Raw genomic sequence first — 22,020 nt, 5'->3', positions numbered from 1 at the left:
ACCTTATTATTATTGATTATTTATGTTCTAAATTACTAAAATTTGATTCAAATTTCAATTTTTCCTTTCCTAAATCGACCGCATCGTCTATTAGTGTCTCCTTGATTTTTCATCTGTAGCAACATATGCAGTTTCTGTTTTTAAATTCGCAATACATAACGAAATTGTTGCAACATATATTTATAACAAATGACTCTTTTGGGGCTTAATTCAATTAAATTGTCACGTAATTCGATATGTAACACCAATATATAGTCCTACAACATGTCTAAGTAACAAATTATGGTCGTTAACAACACTCTCCATTGGATTATAGCAATCATATTTATAAAGTCAATCATCTCACTAGTTCATCATACATTGTCCTAGTAAATTCATATGATAGTTATATAACACCCTTCTAAATCGTTGTTTCAAAGGTTATACCTTATTATTATTGATTATTTATGTTCTAAATGACTAAAATATTGTTCAAATTTCCATTTTTCCTTTCCTATATTGATCGACTCGTCTATTAGTGTCTCCTTGATTTTTCATCTGTAGCAACATATGCAATTTCTGTTGTTAAATTCGCAACATATAACGAAACTGTTGCAACATATAATTATAACAAATATCTTTTTTTAAAAAAGTGGCCCAATGATAGGCAAAGCCCATTTTGTTTAACAAAAAGTAAAATATGCCCAGCCCATTCTAGAATACGTTTTCATTTTCATTTCAAGAATAGGATTTTCAAAATTTTCATCTTTGCCGCTTCAGTTTTGGCGCCTTTTTTCAAATCTAATTTGATTTTCTGTCAGTCACACTGTTCTGTATTTGATTCGCCTTTGGTTAAACCAAATTTCAATAGTCCAATGGTATGATGACAAATGCAATACTAAGTCGAATTTGTAATGATGAAAATGATACTATGTTGAATGTTAAAATGTATTGCAAACATAAAGATCTACTTTCAATGCAAACTTCATGGTCAAAATACAATCCAGGTCGCAGATTTTTGTCTTGTCCAGATATCGTGTATGTATGTTTATTTATAAAATTACTCTTCATCCATATATTGGCTCCAAAATGCCCTTTTCATTTACTTATTGGCTCCAAAATATCCTTGTCATCCACCTTTGAGTTTAAAATTTACCACTTATTTAATGATTTTAAATTTAAACTATTTAAATATTTTTAAAATACTTGATGTTCAACTATTGGTTATAATTTGATTTATTTGTATTATTTATAAACCAACCCACTACCCACCAATTACTAACTAAACCCCACCCAATTAATAATTAGTAATGGGTGAGTAGTGGATTGATTTATAAATTATACTAATAAGTTAAATTATAACAAATAGTTGAGCATCACGTATTTTAAAAAATATTTAAATAGTTTAAATATAAAACCGTTAAATAAGTGGTCAATTTTGAACCAAAAGGTGGGTGACAAGGGTATTTTGGACCCAATAGGTGGGTGGGAAGGGTATTTTGGAGCCAATAGGTAGATGGAGGGTAATTTTGTATCATTTCCAATACTTTGAGGGTATTTTCGACCCTTTTCCGTATTTTTTTAATTAAAATTTATTTCTGTGTGGTATTTTAGGAGAATTCATGCAACTTCTTTAGATGGAGGGATTGTGAAGATGTTGATATACGATCCAAGTTCGTTATTCTCTGATTATCGAACAAAATGAAGGAGTTGGACACTATTGATGAAAGTCATATCAAAATAAATACCGAATGGGGGATGAAGGAGAAGAAAAAGATCAAATGTTGTAGCATCTGGAAGCTAATGTCTGTGTTCTTAGTTTTTTTTCTCGTATTTTTAAGCATTACCAAGAAGAATTTTGTAGAGGATACAAAATTATTATGTAGTTGTGTACAACCAATACAATTATCATAGTTGTGGAATTAAATAGACGTAGTTTTGCCCTCCTGATCAAACAACAAATTATTATGTAGTTGTGACACACGAATCTTGCGATATACGCTTCAACTGTAGCACATATGACTCAAATATTGCTATATATAATCATTCGTAGCAACATATGATTCACATGTTGCTACATATAATCATCAATGGCAACATAGGCAACAAATGTTTCTAGAGGCGAATCATCTGTAGCAACATATGCCACATGTCGTGATGGACAAATGTTACGATATACGCATCAGCTGTAGCAACATGTGACTCAAATGTTGCTACATAAAATCATCTGTAGAAACATATGAGTCAAATGTTGCTACATATAATTAGTTGTAGCAACATATGACTCAAATATTGCTACATAAAATCATCTATAGAAACATATGACTCAAATGTTGCTGCATATAATCAGCTGTAGCAACATATGACTCAAATGTTGCTACATAAAATCATCTGTAGCAACATCTGACTCAAATGTTACTACATATAATCACCTATACCAACATATGACTCAAATGTTGCTACATATAATCATCTATAGCAACATATGACTCAAATGTTGCTACAGATAATCATATGTAGCAACATATGCCACATGTTGTGACAGACGAATGTTGCGATATACGCATCAGTTGTAGAATTATCTGACTCAAATGTTGCTACATATAATCATCTGTAGAAACATATGACTCAAATGTTGCTACATATAATCATCTATAGCAACATATGCAACAAATGTTGCTACATATAATCATATGTAACAACATCTGACTTAAATATTGCTACAGGCGAATCATCTGTAGCGACATATGCTAAATGTTGTGATAGACGAATTTTGATAAAATAAACATTGTCTTTAATTACATTGTCTTTAAGATAAAATAAAACAACATATTTGATAAATTAAACATCGTCTTTAATTACAAGCATAATGTCAAGGCTTTAAATACTGAGATATTATCCCATTAGCCCAAATATATTGCATCCGTTCAATTAGATTGTCACATAATAGTGAACTGGGTGGATGCAATTTTGTCTGACTAATCAAGCGCTCAATGAATGCAATAGAATATGACCCGCACGCCGATCCACTTGCATTTTGTACCATAGGTTCTATTCGACCGTTAATTCCCATGGTTGAGTGAGCAACTTCTCTGGCAAATGATTCATTATTCCACTCTGCTTCAGCAATTTAGGCAGCAACTCGAAGACAGGTTGTGTGTGTGTGAAAAACATGTCATGTTCCATAACCACCAGGTTGCAGTCATAAACATTGATCAATCCCTCGTGCAAGAGAATCTCGACAGTCACGAAATGGTTACCCTAAGTGTTCATGACTGTCAAAATCCTTTTCGCATCAATCAAATCCATGCCTCCAGGAGTTGGCCTAATACCTCTGACATAGTCAATCATATCATCATCCCATACAAAGTCATCTAGTAATTGACTCATGTTTTACCACATGACATTGTTGCCTCATTGCTCATTTGATTATATCTATGTAGGAAGTTCATATAGAAGTTGAGATCCAGGTTTCTATCTCTGGATCATAGTAGTCCGGGAATTTCCAATGCCTCTAATGCATGAGGTTAAGGATTTCGTCAATATACAGAAATAAAAAATAATATTAAATAGTTAGGAAGAGTAGTCACTGAAAAGACATAAGAAATAGTTAATAATATAAAAAGTAAGATTACCCAGTCTTCCCACCAAACTATTAGGCTTGTCATGTTCCTGAAATCTTGACCGGAAAAACATGCATGTCGTATTCCATTCGAATATCCTTTGCACCGGTCACCTTTATTACTACTTCTTTTTCAACTACAGAGGGACGCCTATAAATATCAATTTTTTATACTCTGTCACCTCTTCCTCCATTAAGACCCTTTGAATTTCTCCAAACATCTTCCTCTTCAAATTTTTCATTGCCTTGACAAATGATTATTTTCTCTGCTTGGCCTTTGGAGTATATGCATGCCACACATTCTTTGATATAATGCCCTTCACATCCTTCTAATTTTTTAATTCATTGACAGATTCACTCAAATTTTGTAGATACATGATAGAATTTTCATCATGTTTCTTACACTTCTCACAGAGAAAGCCACAACATCGTCTACAAGAGCTAGCCCCTTCGTGTTGTCCTGCACCAGCACCAGCAGCACCACCAACACAAGCAGCAGCAGCACCAACACCAGCACCATCATCAACATCAACACCATCATCAACATAAAAAACAACTAATTCATTACTGACTTCATTAGGAACTCTCTCTCTCTTTTGATGGTTGTTGCTCCATCCAACACCATTTTAACTTTATCCACAATAGGATCAAAAATGGTTTCAACCAACCCTAGAGTTATTAGATATGACATTTGCAATTCCTTTTCTGTTGGGGTAATCCATGGATGGACAACCTAAAATATTAAAAAGGAGTCATCAGTAAGAATTTTCTGTTGCTACAGATGAATTGGTTGTCGCAACATGTGTCACAAATGTTGCTACAGATGAATCATCTATAGCAACTGTGTCACAGGTTGCAACACATGACTCGTCTGTAGCAACATGTGACACAAATGTTTCTACAGACGAATCATGTGTTGTGACATGTTCCACAAATATTGCTACAGATGAATTATCTGTTGCGACATGTGTCACAAATATTGCTATAGATGAATCATCTGTAGAAACATTTGTGACACATGTCGCAATAGACAATTCATCTGTAGCAATATTTGTGGCACATGTCGCAACACATGATTCTCTGTAGCAATATTTGTGGCACATGTCGCAACACATGATTCTCTGTAGCAATATTTGTGTCACATGTTGCTACAGACGAGTTATCTGTTGCAACATGTGACACATGTTGCTACAGATGATTAATCTGTAGTGACACATGTTGCGACATACAATTCATCTGTAGCAACATGTGACACAAATTTGGCAACATATGCCTGTAATATACTAATAATAACTTACTGCATAAAAAGGAGGGTTAAAAAAATCTGAAACATGCCCTTCTTTGGTAGTTTTTGTTCTTGCCATCAACCATCTCATCATCATTGGGGATGATATCTCTTCTGCTGCAATTACTTGATGGGTCAAATAAGGAATGACTTCAAATGCCCAGGCCTGTAAAAAAGGAAAGCCTGTCTATATTCAAATGTTGAATTATTACTTAATATAATATAAAAAGATTAAAAACATTCAGCTTTACCATGAAAGCCTATGAAAACCCAAACAAGTTGCTGGTCTTTTCTCCTAAAGGCCTCAACATGTAGTCGACAATTAGATGAAAGCTCTCATAAACCCACGAGTAGTTCTTGAAAGTTTCAATATCCTGACAGATATTGACATACTTTAAAAGTATGTTGTTGCGCGGATCCTTCGACAAAAGAATATTATGTGTAAACCAAAGTAAGCACAATGATTCCTTGTGCTTCCTTGTTGTATCCTTCCGTTCCAACAAACTTAATAAGTCAGAATTTTTAAAGCTTTTCCCAACAAGGAACATCAAGTCCTGCTCCTCAGTTGGCAGTGAATGTTGTCCTGCTTCTGCTACTTCTTTAACTATTTTCTTTCGTCGTGGTTCCTTTTTAACAATATATTCGGGGATGGGCTCAACAGGAGGATGACATTTTAGCCCTGTAACTATGGCAAACTCTTTTATGCAAAAGAAAACTGGCATGCCACAATAATTAATTAGAATCTCATCCTTCTTATTGGGATTTTCAAAAATGAACCTTCTTTTCAAAAGTTCATACACGATGGTCATTTGAAAACGTGAAAGTGGATCAATGGGTAAATCAAGAAAATGACCAAAAAAGTTATTTCTGAAAAAATATTTCAATTGATTTCTCTTGAGGATATCCCTTAATTTGACGAAAGGTCTTCCCAGGACTGACCTAATGATGTTGTCACCATTAGCATCAGGCTGCAGATGCACAAGGAAAGTGTCTACATTGATGATTTTAATCCCATCATCACCACTAGCATTGAACTCTTCATGAAGTTCTTATTCTTCTTCATGAACTTCATTTATTTTTTCTTGTTGTGCCACAACTACTACTTCTGTATTTTCCTTCTTCTTTCTGAACTTCATTTATTTTCCCTTGTTCCTCAACTTCTTGTTTTCCATCTTCTTCCTCCACTACTTGTCTTTGTTCATATTATTTTTGACAAAATTCTACTTCTGCTTGAGAAGAAGAAACTGCTTCAGTTGCAAGTTTTTCTAAAAGTGTAGTATTTTCGTTCCTCTTCCTATGAATTTCAGACCTAGCCTGCTTCTGGATCTTTGTTCGTTCAGATGTATCAATATCAAGTTTTCTTTTGACAGGAGCCATTATATTTGTATCTGCAACCACAAAAATAAAATATTTGAAAGTCACACACACATGAGCTACACCCACAAGTCAAAACAAGACAATAAGCAGATAAGCACATGCATTACAAACCCTAATTAAATGTTATCTTACCTGAGAAGATATATATCAACGATAAAGTATAACTTATGAGGACAACACCGCCTTGTTGTAGAAGATGATATGTGAAGGAAGGACTAAGAAAACAAGAGAAAAAGGAGAAGTAGTTGGCAGTAGAGAAGTAATAAATAATTTTTTTGGAATACGACACGACATTTATAGAAGAGAGAAGAGAGAGGGAAAATGAAAATTAAAGCCGTTTAATTTTTTTTTTTAATTTTGACAATTCAAACTGTGACATATGTTGCTACATATATAATATATGTTGCTACATATATACGAACTGTTGCAACATATAATTTTTTCGTGTTTATTACTATAGAAATTACATATATAGAAGAGAAATTATTATAAATAAATAAATCTTGTGGAATACGAAACGACATTTATAGAAGAGAGGAGACAGGAGAGAGGAAAAATGAAAATAAAATCGTTTAATTTTTTTTTTTTAATTTTGACAATTCAAATTGTGGACATATGTTGCTACATATATATTATTTGTTGCTATATATATACGAACTGTTGCAACATATAATTTTGTCGTGTTTATTACTACAAAAATTACATAAATAGAAGATAAATTAGTATAAATAAATAAATCTTCTGGAATACGAAACGACATTTATAGAAGATAGGAGAGTGGAGAGAGGGAAAATGAAAATAAAGCCGTTTAATTTTTTTTAATTTTGAAAATTCAAATTGTGACATATATATACTATCTGTTGCTACATTTATACGAACTGTTGCGACATATAATTTTGTCGTGTTTATATACTACAGAAATTACATTTTAATTAACACTTCACCAATTGTTTTATACAACTTATCAATAAAAAGGTAATTCACAATGACATGATATACATAACCACCTATCTAATTAATGGTTGTAAACTCAACATTTTCATCGATCTTAGATTTTTTTTTAGTTCTACGCATCTCTGTGTTTTCATTATTACTAACTTAACCATTTCGAGCCTTTACAATCCCATAATTCCATAGGAGTGAATCATATCTCAAGCGAAGGGTGTCAGCATTAATTTCACATGATGGTACTTGTAATCAATCACTCAAATACTCAACGTATGCAACAACAAAAATTCCACAATCTCTGCATGGTATATCATCAATCAAAAAATATAATAACATCACATTTCGATAGTCGTAGGACAAAATAATATAGTGATACTTACAGACTACTGCTTTCTTGTTGGGCAATACCAGTAACATGACTGACTTCAAATGGGTGAGGTTTGTTCTTTCCTTGGTAACATTTAAGAACTGACCAGTTGGTTCGCTCATTTTGCTCAAAAAATTCACTCAACTCAAGGTACTTTGGCAACATTGTAGCCCTCTTTTGAATCTCGAAGGATAGTTTTCTATTAGACCTATTTGAGGACATGGAATCATACACTTTTATGCACCATTCCTTCAATGTAACGACTTCCAAGACCCAATGAAATTCCCCATTACTATTTACAGAGACATAAACATCATCCCTCAAGTGCCAAGGCATTCCAGAAGGTATAGCATACCCTTTCATTATGTCAATGATTTTATCCTCATATTCACTAGAATTGTCAATGTATGTTTTGAAAAAACAACTAGTGGTGGTATATTGATATTCAGACTGAATCTTTTGCTTCGACTTCTTACGCAAATAGTAAAATATTACATCCACATACTGCACACATGCATCAAACAAGTGTATCAATTTAATTGTATATATTCATGTACCAAACAGTACATATAAAAGTGAGCATGGATTTACCTCATCATTCCAGCACCTATTGGGTTGAGACATTATGTAGAACCAGTCCTTATTCATTGGAAATGCAACTACTAGATCAAATTCGTCAAATTCAAGTTTTGAGCAATTAGCTAAGTTGTGATCCTCCTTGTTTCCTCTACATTGTGTAATCATTATAAATCATTATATATTGGACAACAAAAAGAAATTCTAATAATAGTTGAATGTCTTTACTTGCTTTACTTTACTTACTTTTTTGCATGATGCTTGTAAAGACCCTCTTTTATCCATTGTGAGAAGGATGACATTAGTTCAGTTCGACCCTCGCCGTCAATGTTAAAATCGTCAAATGGACATTGTAGCTTCACATCACAACTAACAACTTCGACTTTCTTTCCTTTCTTTTTCGCTTTCCCTTTTTCTTTCTGCTTCTCCTTCTCCTTCTATTTCTCCTTCTCCTTCTGCTTCTCCATCTCCATCTCCTTTGCCTTCTTCTTCTTCTCCTTCTCCTTCTCCTGTTTTGTCTTATTCTCCTTCTCCTGTTTTGCCTTCTTCTCCATCTCCTTCTCTTCATTTTCCTTCTTCTCCCTCTCCTCCTTTGCCTTCTTATCCTTCTCCTCTTTTGCATTCTTCTCCTTTTCCTTCTCCCCCTTCTCCTTCTCCTCCTTTGCCTTCTTCTCATTTTCTTTCTTCTCAATAATCATAGAAAGTGTTTGAGAAGTAGATTTTTTCAACCTCCTACATTTCAAAAGTTGTGAAGTCTTCTTGGATCTTTGCACATCAATATTATGAGACATTTTCTTAAAATATCAGTGACTTTTTTAACACGACTAATAAAATAATCATGTTGCTGCTCACATTCTTCGCATGGACAAAAAGAGCATTTCATGTTAGAAGATTGAGTTGTTGTCATGGATGAAGCTTATTGTATCATTTCATCTACAAGGTAAATAAAAAAATATTGATATTTTACAATTCATTATAAAATAATAATAGCAGTATGTTGCAACCGACGGATAGTCTGTTGCGATAAATTAACATTATGTTGCCACATATGTACCTGCTGTTGCGCAACATATTCATCTTATGTAGAAACAGATGCATCATATATTGGTACATCTATACAGATTATTGCAACATTTGAATCTTATGTGGCAATAGATGACCAACATATCAATTTTATAATTCATTATAAAATAATATTAGCAGTATGTTGCAACCGATGGATAGTCTATTGCGATAAATTAACATTATGTTGCCACATATGTACCTGTTGCTGTACAACATATACATCTTATGTAGCGACAAATGCATCATATATTGACACATCTGTACAGATTATTGCAATATTTGAATCATATGTGGCAACAGATGACCAACATATCACTAAAATATGGCAACATACGCTAAAATCATATCAACAAAATGGCCAAAAAAAGAACAAAAAAAATGACTTTTCACTTAATGATAACATTACAGATACATTTCCTCAAAATAAGGATTTTTTGAGTTGGCTAATTTTCTTTCAAAAATGATAAATAATACACACCATTAAGTCGATTATTCAGTTTTTACACCTATAGAACATTTTATTGGTCATTAATCTAAGAAAAAAACTTCGAAAATTGTAAAGTATTTCAAAAAATAACTTACCCATTTCTAGTCGAACACGATTAAATATCAGAAAGATGAGAGAGTAATGGAGGACTGGAGGGGAAGAGTAACGACTGCAGAGGAAGAGTAACGACGGATTTCTAAATTTCTAAGAAAGAAGATGAAGAAAAGAAGAGAGAGAAGAGAGGAGGGAAGATGAAAAGATTTTTCTTTTTAAATGATTTGGTTTGAATTATAAAAGTGTATTTTTTTGTATTTTATAAAAGACTAGAAAGTTTTGAAAATGTTAAGTTGATCCCATAATTAGTTAATTACGTTTTAAAGAAGATTTGACCGGCTTTTGGTCAATCTATCACCAAAAATAAAAACGAGACTTATTTGACACCTTTCGCTTAATTTTCTCAGGTAAGTTTCCACTGAATTAGTACTCAAAACAAAAATTCTAACGGCACCTAGCCGTTTGAACCTAGTCTAGTCTCCATTAATTACCATGTCACACACACCATGTAGAGTAATAATAATATCAATTGTTAAGGTACTTTTTTAGATTACTGCATTGTAACGTTCATTTCAACATGGCTATCCAGAATATGAGAGTAGCAAATTTTGTGTTTAAAAAGCCAATGGTACTTGGCCATGAGTGTGCTGGAATTGTAGAACAAGTTGGTAGCCAAGTGAAGTTTATGATGATCGGTGATCGTGTTGATTTGGAACATGGTATTAGTTGCAGGCAGTGTCAACTATGCAAAGACGGCCACTACAATCTCTGCCGTAAAATGAAGTTTTATGGCTCTCCTCCAACTAATGGTCCTTTAGCCAACCAGGTAATATCTCTGCTCAGAGCAATCTGGGTGCATAGAGCAAAGACAGATTCAACATTTTAAATAACAAGTGTGGCATTGAATTTGTCTCTGCATCAGGTGGTGCATCCCGCACATCTATGTTTTAAGTTACCTGATAATGTAAGCTTGGAGGAAGGTGCAATGTGTGAACCTTTGAGTGTTGGTATCCATGCTTGCCGTCGTGCCAATGTAGGTCCTGACACCAAACTAATCATCATAGGTGCAGGACCTATTGGCCTACTCACTATGCTGGCAGCTCGTGCTTTTGGATCACCCAAGATAGTCATCATTGATGTGGTTGATTGTTGCTTATCTTTCGCGAAAGACATGGGTGCTAATGAGATCGTTAAAGTTCTTCCATTGTGCAGGTTCTCCCTTCCTTTTTCCTCCTCATCAGCAGTTATTCGTATCATACCCTGGTAATTTGTTTTCTTTTGATGGCCAAATATGATATACATCTCAAGCAATATTCATGTTGTAGGATGTGGAGGAGGAAGTGGTGCGAATACGTAATGCAATGGGTGGTCCTGTGGATTTGAGCTTTGATTGTGTTGGTTTTAATAAGACTATGACAACGGCTCTTAAAGCCACCCATGCTAGTGGTAAAGTATGCCTTGTTGGATTAGGCCAGAGTGAGATGACTCTCCCTCTTACTTCAGCTGCAGCAAGGTACTTGTCATGGAGCAGCTCGAGTGATAGCCGCTTCATCACATCTCTTCATGTTCATTAATTTGAGTAAAATCTCATAGTGTAACGTATTGTCTATGAGGCATAAATTAATCTTTGTAAAGCTTTTGAGCCATATTTTCGATAGACTTGGTGAATTAGTGTAACTTATTGTCAATGAGGTGTAAGTTATTTTTTAAAGCTCTTGAGCTAAGTTTTGCCATTAAGGCAAGAGGTATAGTGTACCTCATAAGTTAAGACCAAATGAAATAGTGTAAATTGTTGGTCACGAGGCATACACTATTTTTGAAGCTCCTAGACTACGTTTAGCTTATAACACAAGAGTTATAGACTATTCCATAAGTTAAATTCAGTGAAATAGTGTAAATTGTTGCCCATGAGATATACATTTTTTTATAAGTTTCTGAGCTAAGTTTTGCTCTAAAGCAAGAGTTACATATTACCTCTAAGGTTAGGCGTAGGCCTTGTTTGTTTCTATTAAAATTAAAATGTCTGAATTTAAACGCATATCTGAATGATTAAGATGTTGTTTCTAAATTTGAACACAGAATAATTAAGGTTGTTTGCTTTCAATATTGAATTTACATGGTTTATCTACTCCTATATATAATATAATAATTAATAAATAATTTAACTAAAATAATATGTAAAAAATGTAAATTTAATAAAATTAAATATTTTTGTTATCTTTTTTTAAAAAAAAGAAGCATCTAACATTGATGGTTGCTAGTGAGGGAGGAGATCACTTGTAGTTGTGGTGATGGTGATGGTACTGATCGTGAAGATGATTGGTGTTATAGTAGTTGAAGTTGATTGATGTAATTGACTGAATAAAGTGTGGTGATTGATGTAAATATTTGTGATAGTGGATAATAGTGAGACAATTATTAATAGAAATTGAGCAAATCACTAATTTAACAAAATAAAAATAAAATAAAACGAGTATATCAAGATAACGACGTAATTTTACATAATGTTTATGTTTAAACTAATAATACGGAGAGAAGCTGGGAACGCGTATAATAAATATGGCACGAGCGTCAAACTAAGTTGAAAGGAGGGCGGAAACATTCTACCAAAATCTCCATTTCTTATTTCTACTTTCACTGTTACATTTTTCTCCAAATTTATCAATCTACAAGTTAGATTCCTCCTTCTGCAGATTATATCAGGTACTTTTTCTTTCTTCTTCAGATTTTGATATCTTCTTTGTTTTCGAACAGTAGATGAAACGAGAAATTGAAAGTTGATTTTGGTTTTTGTGATTCATTTTTCATACGTGAAGGAGTCGAATTGGGATTTTTTTAAAAAAAATATTTCTGCTTCTATAATGGAAAAAAAGATTTTTTTTTTTTTTTGGCGTTCTGGTCTTCCTTTGTAATTGAATAGACTTATATAGCAATTTTTGGTATTGTATCTGTGAACTAGCTTAGTTAATTAGGTGAATCTATTGTAAAAAAAAAATAGGGATTTTTGTAAGAAAAAGGGAATGGAGTTACGAATATTCAGGAGATTCTATTTGAAAAGCTTGTTTAGAATGGAAACCGAAAGGAAATGGCACTTTTTCATTAGTATTAGTACTATTTTTTAGGAAAATTGAGGGCATGGGAGGGTAGTCAAAGTCACCGACAAGGTGAAAATTAAGTTAATCAATTAACTAAGCTATTAAGATTTAGAGGAAATGGTCATCATGTTTTCACAGGCAATTAACTACCTATCTGTGGTGCAGGGTTTTCCTTTAAAAATCATAAAATGATTCTAATCTGGCAATTATTTGTAGTAAGATTAGAACTAATTAGCTTCGTTCTGTTCATTGTGTTTGTATATCCATTAACTCAAAAGTAGAAAGCTTGATTGTCTTATGATAGAGGTTAAGTAATTGATGTGAGTTCGATCTCTGTATTTTTCGCAGGTGGATTTCGGTGAAGCAGATATTAAGTGCTAGTGAGAAAGAGTTTGTGCATAGAGCAGCTAATGACAGCCGTATAGTATGGACTCGCACCACTTGGTTGCTTATGGTGTGACCGGTAGTGATTTGTCGTATTCTTCATACCCTACTGTTAGTCCTCTAGAGAATAGACCATTTGGTACATCGAAATTTGATTCAGGAAATTCGCCACTTGTGAACTATTTTTACTCTGAGACCTTCAACACAGTAAGTGATTACCAGGAGCAGCACAGCTGTACAGAGAATCTTTCAGGTGCTAGTTCTTCAAGTGGTTCCACACTGGATTGTAACCAATATTTCCATCGGCCAAGCCCCTCGGAAGATCATCTTCCAGAAGCTCCTTACAGTCGGAACATGAAACATACTCTGCTGCAGTTGGAGTCTGCTTTAATGGGGCCGGATGAAGAGGCAATGAAATCCAGCCCTTATCTTGGTGAAAATATGGGGGCACAAACATCAGGTCAGAGGTATAAAGCGTGGAACAAGGAAGCCCAAGTTGTGCATCATCAACAATCAGTAGTTTCCATCCTTAATGGAATTCAAAGTGATAAGCGAGACAATGTAATGGAGGACTTGCCCTTGCAGGGTGTTCCGTTTAGCAATCTGAAGAGCTGCTTATAGCATGCGCCAGAGCTCTTGCTGAGAACAAGCTAGATGATTTTGAAATACTGGTTGCTAAGGCGAGGAGTGTTGTGTCCGTTACTGGAGATCCCATCTAGTGTCTTGGTGCTTACATTGTAGAAGGCCTCGTAGAAAGAAAGAAGTTATCTGGAACCACCATATACAGGAGTTTGAAGTGTAAGGAGCCGGCTGGTAAGGACTTGTTCTCCTACATGTATATCCTCTATGAAATATGTCCTTACCTAAAGTTCGGCTACATGGCTGCAAATGGTGCCATAGTAGAAGCATGCAGAAATGAAGATCGCATCCACATTATAGACTTCCAAATTGCACAGGGGACCCAATGGATGATTTTCTTACAAGCTCTTGCAGCACGACCCGGTGGTGCCCCCTACGTACGTATTACAGGAATTGATGATCCAGTTTCACAGTACGCTCGGGTAGATGGATTGGCTGCAGTTGCCAGACGGCTATCAGCAATTTCTGAGGAATTCAACATTGCTGTTGCATTTCATGCAGTGCCAGTTTTTGCTCTGGAAATCACTTGGGATATGCTTGATGTAAGGCCTGGTGAGGCTCAGGCTGTAAACTTTCCTTTGCAACTTCACCACACCCCGGATGAGAGCGTTGACGCGAATAACCCTAGAGATGGTCTCATTAGGATGATAAAGTCGCTTTGCCCCAAGATAGTCACTTTGGTGGAGCAAGAATCACACACGAACACAGCTCCATTTCTCCCTAGGTTTGTAGAAGCTCTAGATTACTACCATGCAATGTTTGAGTCCATAGATGTGACCCTACAAAGGGACATGAAGGAGCGGATAACTGTGGAGCAGCACTGTTTGGCTATGGATATAGTGAATGTCATAGCATGTGAGGGCAAGGAAAGAGTAGAACGTCACGAGCTATTGGGGAAGTGGAAATCCAGGTTCATGATGGCAGGTTTTCAGCAATATCCTTTGAGCTCTTTTGTGAATTCAGTGATTAAGGACCTCATGAAGCGTTACTCGGATCATTATACACTGGTGGAGCAAGACGGAGCTATGCTGATATGCTGTTGGGGTGGAAGGAGCGGAATCTAGTCTCTGCCTCTGCTTGGTTTAACGAGTTACTTCAGAAACGAAGCTGTAGTTCATTATGTGGAAACAGATTGTTAGCCTTCTTTTTTATTACTTATCCAGACAATAGGATTGATCAAGTAATTATACTCGTGTTATATAGTTTCAATTTAGTATATAAAAATGCTTTATGTTTATTGTTCAAGTTATCCTTGATATTATTTGTTAGAAGTATAAACAATTATTTGTCGTCCTTGATGATTTGTTGAGCAACTTTGGGGAAACCATGTTGAGTTTCTCTAGTTTAAATAAAATAGAGGTGTATATGGTACGCTTTGAGATCATAAGTTTGAGCCATGAAAATATTAGTAACGCTTACTCTTGGAACAGTAGTTACTAATGCTTACAGTAGTTACTAATGCTTACGTTAAGATAGAGTGGGAGCAGGGCTTTTCTATATTCATTCTGCTGAGGTACATTTCATTTCAATGCAAATACAAAAACAAACAATTTAGGCATCTATAAATATAGTGAAGTGGAACTTATCCAGACATGTTTCCATTGGACTAAAAGAACACATGAACTTGGGTCTGGTTCATTCACCAAACACCAGATGAGTGAACTAGCAAAAAATCAAATTAAATAAGTAAGCATGGTTGGTATAAAGAATTCTACTTTAAAGCAAATGGTTGATATCCCAATTTTAACGAGCTTGATAGAAGAAGTTCATATGAGCATGTCTGATACGGATGCAAAGCCACATCCACCATCCTTCAAGGCAGGATGCCGAGGCTTTGGTTTAGCATACTCAGCAACTATAACCAATCCATCAAGGAACTACAAAAGAGAAGATGGAAAAAATGCAAGGAGCATAAACATGGACTAGGAGAACGTTATTCAAAATCTAATGTTATCACAACTCACCTGGCCATCCATGGCCTCTAAACCAGCTGCAGATTCTTCCATAGTTTGATATCTAACATAACCACAACACGTTGAATAGCCAGTTATACCATCTGTCAACACTTTTGCTGCAAAACCATAACATACATGATCTCTTCACCAGTGAGATGTATATATATATATATGAAAGGTACAAGTAAAACATACCATCGAGCACTTCACCATACTCAGAAAATGCATTTCGAAGAGATTCAGAGGTAGTATGTTTGCTAAGACCTGAATGGAGGGTACAACTTCAGAAACCATATGGTCCAGCTAGCTCCAAATAATACATGTGAAGTGTGAGTTCCATATTACTCAATAAATAAAGAAAAAAAAGTCCAAAAACAACTCCAAATTTTATATTGATAGCCAAATACAATTCCACCTTGAAAACAAAACTACATTTTTCGTCAATGAAATATGGTCAAAAATGAAACACGTGATATTAGTTAATCTCTTACTTAATAAATACTAAAATATTTTTGAAAACCAAAACGACAAATTGATGATATTAAACATAGATCGATCTGAATTATAGTGGAATTATCTGAGATCATATTGGACATTTAACGCAATTCTAATTTAAAATAATGGATCTCGAAGGAAAAAACCGTAGAAATTGACCGGAAACATAGAGTTTGGTGGATGGTTCAGGCGGAGATCCGGTCCTCGGTTGATACAAAGGTACATTAGCAGAAAATGAATAGAAAACTGCCCGGAGACCTCTCGGTGCTACCGGAATCCTGGCTGCTGCCGCTGCTCGTAAGGCCATTATGGATATAGGGAGTTTAGATACTGAAACACTATCACAAATCTATTCGAGGAGAACACAAGTAAATTTGGTTTTTCTTTTTTTATATATACATATATAGAAATATTAACACCTTGTTTGAATGATGATTATTAGACGTTATATTGTATTGTTAGTTCAAATATAATGTATGCTTTAATTGTTATTCAAATTTTATTGTATTGATCTTAATATTTTATTCTCATTTTGTCTTTCTTATCTAATTCTATTTTATCTTATATCTTATAATTTCATGTAAGTTCTGAGAACGATAAAATCTATCTAAATATTCTACTCTTTTTGTTTTTATTTATATGTCAAGAAACTATGTACGTTTACCATTGTACCTTTATTTTGTATTCTCTTTAAGTCAAATTTTTAATAAATGACCTAAATTAATTAAGTTGGCTGATGAATAAATTAATCATTCAATTAAAAATCACAACAAATTGCCTATTTTGTATTTTGACAAGCTAAATATACCAATAAAGTTGTCAAAAATTCCTAACCGTCACACATAAAATATTTCCTGTTATAACAGATACTAATATGTGTCAATTTTGACAACTAATCAGGCTATTATGTTCCTAGTTTTTAGGTAAACTAATCAGGCTAATACGTGTTAACGTTCTAGAGGTTTTAAAAGTAGTTTCCGTAAATTGTCATTAATATTTCAATATAAGCTATACTATTAATTAAAATTGAGCAAAAGTTGAGTTGAACAACAAATGTCGTATGTTTCACCTTTTTTGCAACAAAAGATAACTAACTCTTAAATAATAGAATAATTACAGATATCTAAATTATACTAAATACATAATTATGATGTCTATGTATGTATATAATAAGAGAAACTATGACTTAAAATTGAAGGGATACATAATGAGATTGAGTAGTCATTGTGTTTCACTTAAACATAGAAGAAAAGGAAAACAGAATGAGCCAAGCTAAACACATTTATAAATGGCAAGAGCAAGGGTCCTTAACAAACTTCTAAAATAATATCCCAACAAAACAAACTTAACTTAGTATAAAGATGATAGTAGCTGAATACTCAAAATCCAAACACAACAAGGAAAACAGTAACACAAAACTAATATCTTAGGCCTTGTCAGCTTTGGCAGCAGTAGCAGCAGCTTGCCCACGAAGACGACCAGTCCTCCTTGCTGCAATAAGACCAACCTTTTGCTCAGGTGGTGCATCACGACGCACAGTACTGGCATGACCAATATGTTGATGGTTACCACCACCATGAGGATGCTCCACAGGATTCATAGCAACACCACGAACCTTAGGCCAGCAGTTCCTCTTAACACGGTATCTGTGGTATGCGTTACTAGCTTTAAGCATTGGTTTCTCAGTTCTTCCTCCACCAGCAACCTGACCAATCATGGCTCGACATCCACTGGGCACAATCTTCTTGGATCCAGATGGAAGCTTAATCCTAGTACAAGAAAAAAATTGAATAGAATAATCCACCCCCTCAAAAAAAAAAAAACTTGAATGCCGCAGAAAGGGATATTATGCACGTCAATAATGCAAAGTTATTGACTATTCATACAGAACATGATGCAGAAATATACAGTATAATTGAAAAACAAATGAAGGAATCAACAAGACCTTTGCAGCTTCATACCTAGCGATTCTGCTGCTACAGCTACATTCGAAGTCTTCTAAGCACTATGCTCTGAGCCTCCAACCATCACTCCAATTTTAAAATGCTAGATGCGGTACAGAGGCAATAGTAACTTGAGTTTTAAAAATACAAAGAGCAGAAGACTGGTAAATATAACATGTACTAGTTACAACAACCATCTATACCCCAAGGAAGAAGAGATCATAAATACAATTTTGTACTTCACGATCACACTTAATATGTTCTTTAGGTGTCAAACAGCAACCTGTATCCTTATTGGGACCTTCATCTTTATAGTGCTGAAGAAGAGTCAACCAAACTCATGCGTAAGTTGGCAACTCATACTAAGTTTTTCTTTATCCAAAAGGGCACATGATATTCACTTCAGTTTCACGTAATTGGTATGCTGGATATCGTGATAATCTATGCAAATAGTACCATGTGAAGGAAGCCTTTGTTTCAGGTACTTCACATTTTCAAGACATGGTTCATTGAATGCTAGACGCATCTACTTCAATTGAACTCCAGCCTAGTGGCCTCTGTACTGCGCCCTCATCCATCAATCGTCTTATTTTCATTGCATCGTCCCATCTCTCTGCAGTGGCGTAAGTGCTTGATGACAGAACATAATTACCACCAGTATCAGGATCTAATTGAAGAAGTTTGTTCGCAGCGATTTCAGCAAGAACCACATTACCATGAAGTTTACAAGCACTAAGCAACATTCTCCACAAAACCACATCTGCCACCATAGGCATAAGATTTATAAACTCAAATGCTCTATTTAAATTACCAGATCGGCACAACAAATCAACAACACATCCATAATGCTTCATTTCTGGCACCAATCCGTGACGTTTTTCCATGCTCTCGAAGTATTCCAAACCTTTGTCCACCAAACCTGCATGAGCACAAGCAAGTAGTACGCCAACAAAAGTACCATGAGTTGGCTTACAACCTTCTCCTAACATCTGCGAGAAGAGATGAATAGCATTATCATGAAAGCCATTCACTGCAAGGCCAGAGATCATTGAAGTCCAAGAAACAGTATCCTTTTTGCTCATGCTCAAAAACACTTCCAAGGCTGTATTAACGGATCCACATTTGCAGTACATATCCACCAGTGCATTCCCCACGTAAATATCCATTTTAATGTCATGCTGACGAACATAATCATGTACTGCCTTACCCACATCAAATGTACCTAAACGTGCACAAGCAGAAAGCACACTAGCGACCGTGACTTCATCAGGCTTAACCTTAATTGCCATCATCTCTTGGAAAAGTGCAATAGCGTCTGAAAATCGATTAGCTTGGCAATATCCTGTGATCATAGAAGTCCAAGAAATGACATCTCTGTTGGGCATCTTATCAAAAAGTTTCCGTGCAGACGTTAAATCCCCTGCTTTAGCATACCCAATTATCATTGCATTCCATGAAACCACATTTTTCTCCTTCATCTTAGTAAAAACTTCTTCAGCTAAGATAACTAATCCACGCCTACCATACATATCAATCAATGTATTCCCCAAGTATACATCAATTCTCACACAACTATCCCTTATATACTTTGCCACAAAATCCGCCGTGTCAAAATCCCCTAAATAGCTACAAGCTAGCACTACTTTCACCAATGTTACTGCGTCCGCCTTCACATTTTCTGCCTGCATAGAAGCAAAAAGACCCAATACTTCATGATATTTATAACATTGACTATACCCACAAATCAATGAGTTCCATGATACTAAATCTCTCTCAGACATTCGATCAAACACCTTTCCAGCACCAACTAAATCACCACAAGAACCATACGTATAAATCAAAGCATTACACACATACAAGTAGGACTGATACCCAAGTTTCAGAACATTAACATGAACTGCCTGTCCAAGTACAATATCGGAAAGCTGTAAACAAGCCTTAAAGATGAAAATGAAAGTGAGGTTATTTCCAGGGAATCCTTGTTGACGCATTCTGACATACATGTGGAGTGCTTCAATGGGTCGATCACTCTTAGACAAACCACGAAGCATGTAATTCCAAATTGGCAATGTTGGTCGTTCAGTTTGATTAAAAGCAACAAGGGCTTTGTGTAGAGACGTCGGAAAAAGAGAGTATAATCTAATAACGTGTGAAATAGCAAAAGGGTCGGAGTATTTTTGAGTTCTGATGAGATGAGCATGAAGCTCTTTGGCGGACGCAATGGAGTTTGAACTGTTCAAGTAGGGAGCTGCTTTTTGGAGAGGGAAGGAGGTGGACGAAAATGGTCTTGACAGTTTCATTAAATTTTGGATGATAAATCCAATTTCTCGGTGAAGGGAGTCTGTTGGTGTTTTGGATACGGGATTTGAGCTTCCACAAATCTTTTTTCTTGGTTATAAACTAAGATTAAGACTGGTCAACGGACCGGAACCGGGTCACCGGACCGGAATGAACCGGTACCGGACCGGACCGGAATCCGTTGACCGGAATTTTGACCGGTATCGGGATGAACCGGACCGGAATTACCGGGATGGTTCATCGGTTCCGTCCCGTTCCACTATATACCGGGACGGAACCGGAATGAACCGGGATGAACGTACCGGTACACCGGTACGAAACTACGGTTCCGTCCCGTTCCGTGTACCGGTTTAGACTATCCCGGCCCGTCCCGTAGGCAACCGAAACGGGACGAACCGGAACGAACCGGAACGGTACCGGTACGTCCCGTTCCGTTGCCCAGTCTTAACTAAGATTAACAACGGAAAATGGAATCAAATTATTGGAAATGGTATAAAAATCTATTTGACTCTAAAATATCATTTTCATCCATTTATTGGCTTCAAAATATTTTTGTCATTCATTTTTTGATTCAAAATTGATCACTTTTTTAATGGTTTTATATTCAAACTATTTAAATATATTTGAGAAAAGATATAAAGTGACACCTGAAGTTGTCTCGAATTTTTAAAAAGACACTTAAATTATGCAAATGTCCTATTAGCCCCTAAACAATTCTGAACTGATATTATTACATCATGTTTTATCTATCTGGCATGGAGAGTGTATGCACTATCTTAAAGAGCGTGAACAAACTAAAAAAATGAATTTAATTTTATTTTTACAAGTATTTTGCTACAAAATTATATTTTCTTGTTTTTCTTATTATTTTAACTTTTTCTCTTTATTAATTTTCTTTTTTCTTTCTTCCTTCTTCTTCAAAAATTCATTGTTATTTTCATGGTAACTTTTCACTTTCAATGTCATCTTTTATCACAACTCCACCACCTTTTTTTACTACTATTAGTTTAACTCTCTTCAACTTTAAAATTATATCTAAATATTTTATTACATTTCAAACAATTTGATAACCCACTAGATTTCAAGATGATTAGTAGGTATTATTTATTTTTTAAAATCCAAATTTCACTTAAATTTTTTCAATTTTCGGAGAATTCTTATTCTTACAAAATTATCATTTCTAGTTTTGAAGTTATATGAAATGAGATAAGTTAATTGATGATACCTTCAAAATTTTAGTTTTCTTAAAAGAATAATTAGTTTTGTTATCAATATCACAAATACTAAAAAATAATATAATTTTGAAAGAAATGAATTTGACCGAAAATTAAGAAGAAAAAAAATGGAGGAGCTCAACTTGACATAGGGGTAGGGTGAGGTGAGGGTGGGAGGTGAAGAAGAAGAAGAAAAAAGAAAATGAAGGGAGGAGTAACTTGAAAGTAAGGATGAAA

General features: G+C 34.9%; 3 protein-coding genes and 3 pseudogenes across 3 annotated transcripts; 2 read left to right on the top strand and 4 right to left on the bottom strand.

The window, feature by feature from the left end:
• Positions 1–8,127: 8,127 nt before the first annotated feature.
• Positions 8,128–8,852, bottom strand: LOC114077533 (annotated as a pseudogene).
• A 1,485-nt stretch (positions 8,853–10,337) lies between these two features.
• LOC107022233 (L-idonate 5-dehydrogenase-like) lies at positions 10,338–11,334 on the top strand. Its single transcript, XM_015222904.1, has 3 exons — positions 10,338–10,586; positions 10,683–11,003; positions 11,086–11,334. Exons 1-3 carry the CDS (start codon positions 10,338–10,340, stop codon positions 11,332–11,334), a joined length of 819 nt encoding a protein of 272 aa, XP_015078390.1.
• A 973-nt stretch (positions 11,335–12,307) lies between these two features.
• Positions 12,308–15,123, top strand: LOC107021457 (annotated as a pseudogene).
• Positions 15,124–15,356: 233 nt separating this feature from the next.
• On the bottom strand, positions 15,357–16,740 carry LOC107022706 (organelle RRM domain-containing protein 2, mitochondrial-like). The gene is made up of 4 exons (XM_015223301.2): positions 16,488–16,740; positions 16,029–16,097; positions 15,843–15,949; positions 15,357–15,755 (listed from the first exon to the last, which is right to left on the bottom strand). Exons 1-4 carry the CDS (start codon positions 16,633–16,635, stop codon positions 15,645–15,647), a joined length of 435 nt encoding a protein of 144 aa, XP_015078787.1. The 5' UTR covers positions 16,636–16,740; the 3' UTR covers positions 15,357–15,644.
• Positions 16,741–17,624: 884 nt separating this feature from the next.
• LOC107022232 lies at positions 17,625–18,174 on the bottom strand (annotated as a pseudogene).
• On the bottom strand, positions 17,625–20,792 carry LOC107021371 (pentatricopeptide repeat-containing protein At2g22410, mitochondrial-like). The gene is made up of 2 exons (XM_015222017.2): positions 18,290–20,792; positions 17,625–18,097 (listed from the first exon to the last, which is right to left on the bottom strand). The coding sequence occupies exon 1, from the start codon at positions 20,569–20,571 to the stop codon at positions 18,778–18,780; it is 1,794 nt and encodes a 597-aa protein (XP_015077503.1). The 5' UTR covers positions 20,572–20,792; the 3' UTR covers positions 17,625–18,097; positions 18,290–18,777.
• Positions 20,793–22,020: the final 1,228 nt, after the last annotated feature.

The sequence above is a fragment of the Solanum pennellii genome, chromosome 6, assembly GCF_001406875.1.
Source record: "Solanum pennellii chromosome 6, SPENNV200".
Lineage (NCBI taxonomy): Eukaryota > Viridiplantae > Streptophyta > Magnoliopsida > Solanales > Solanaceae > Solanum > Solanum pennellii.
Note: the sequence above shows the minus strand (reverse complement) of the source record. Positions and strands in the feature narration are given on the sequence as shown.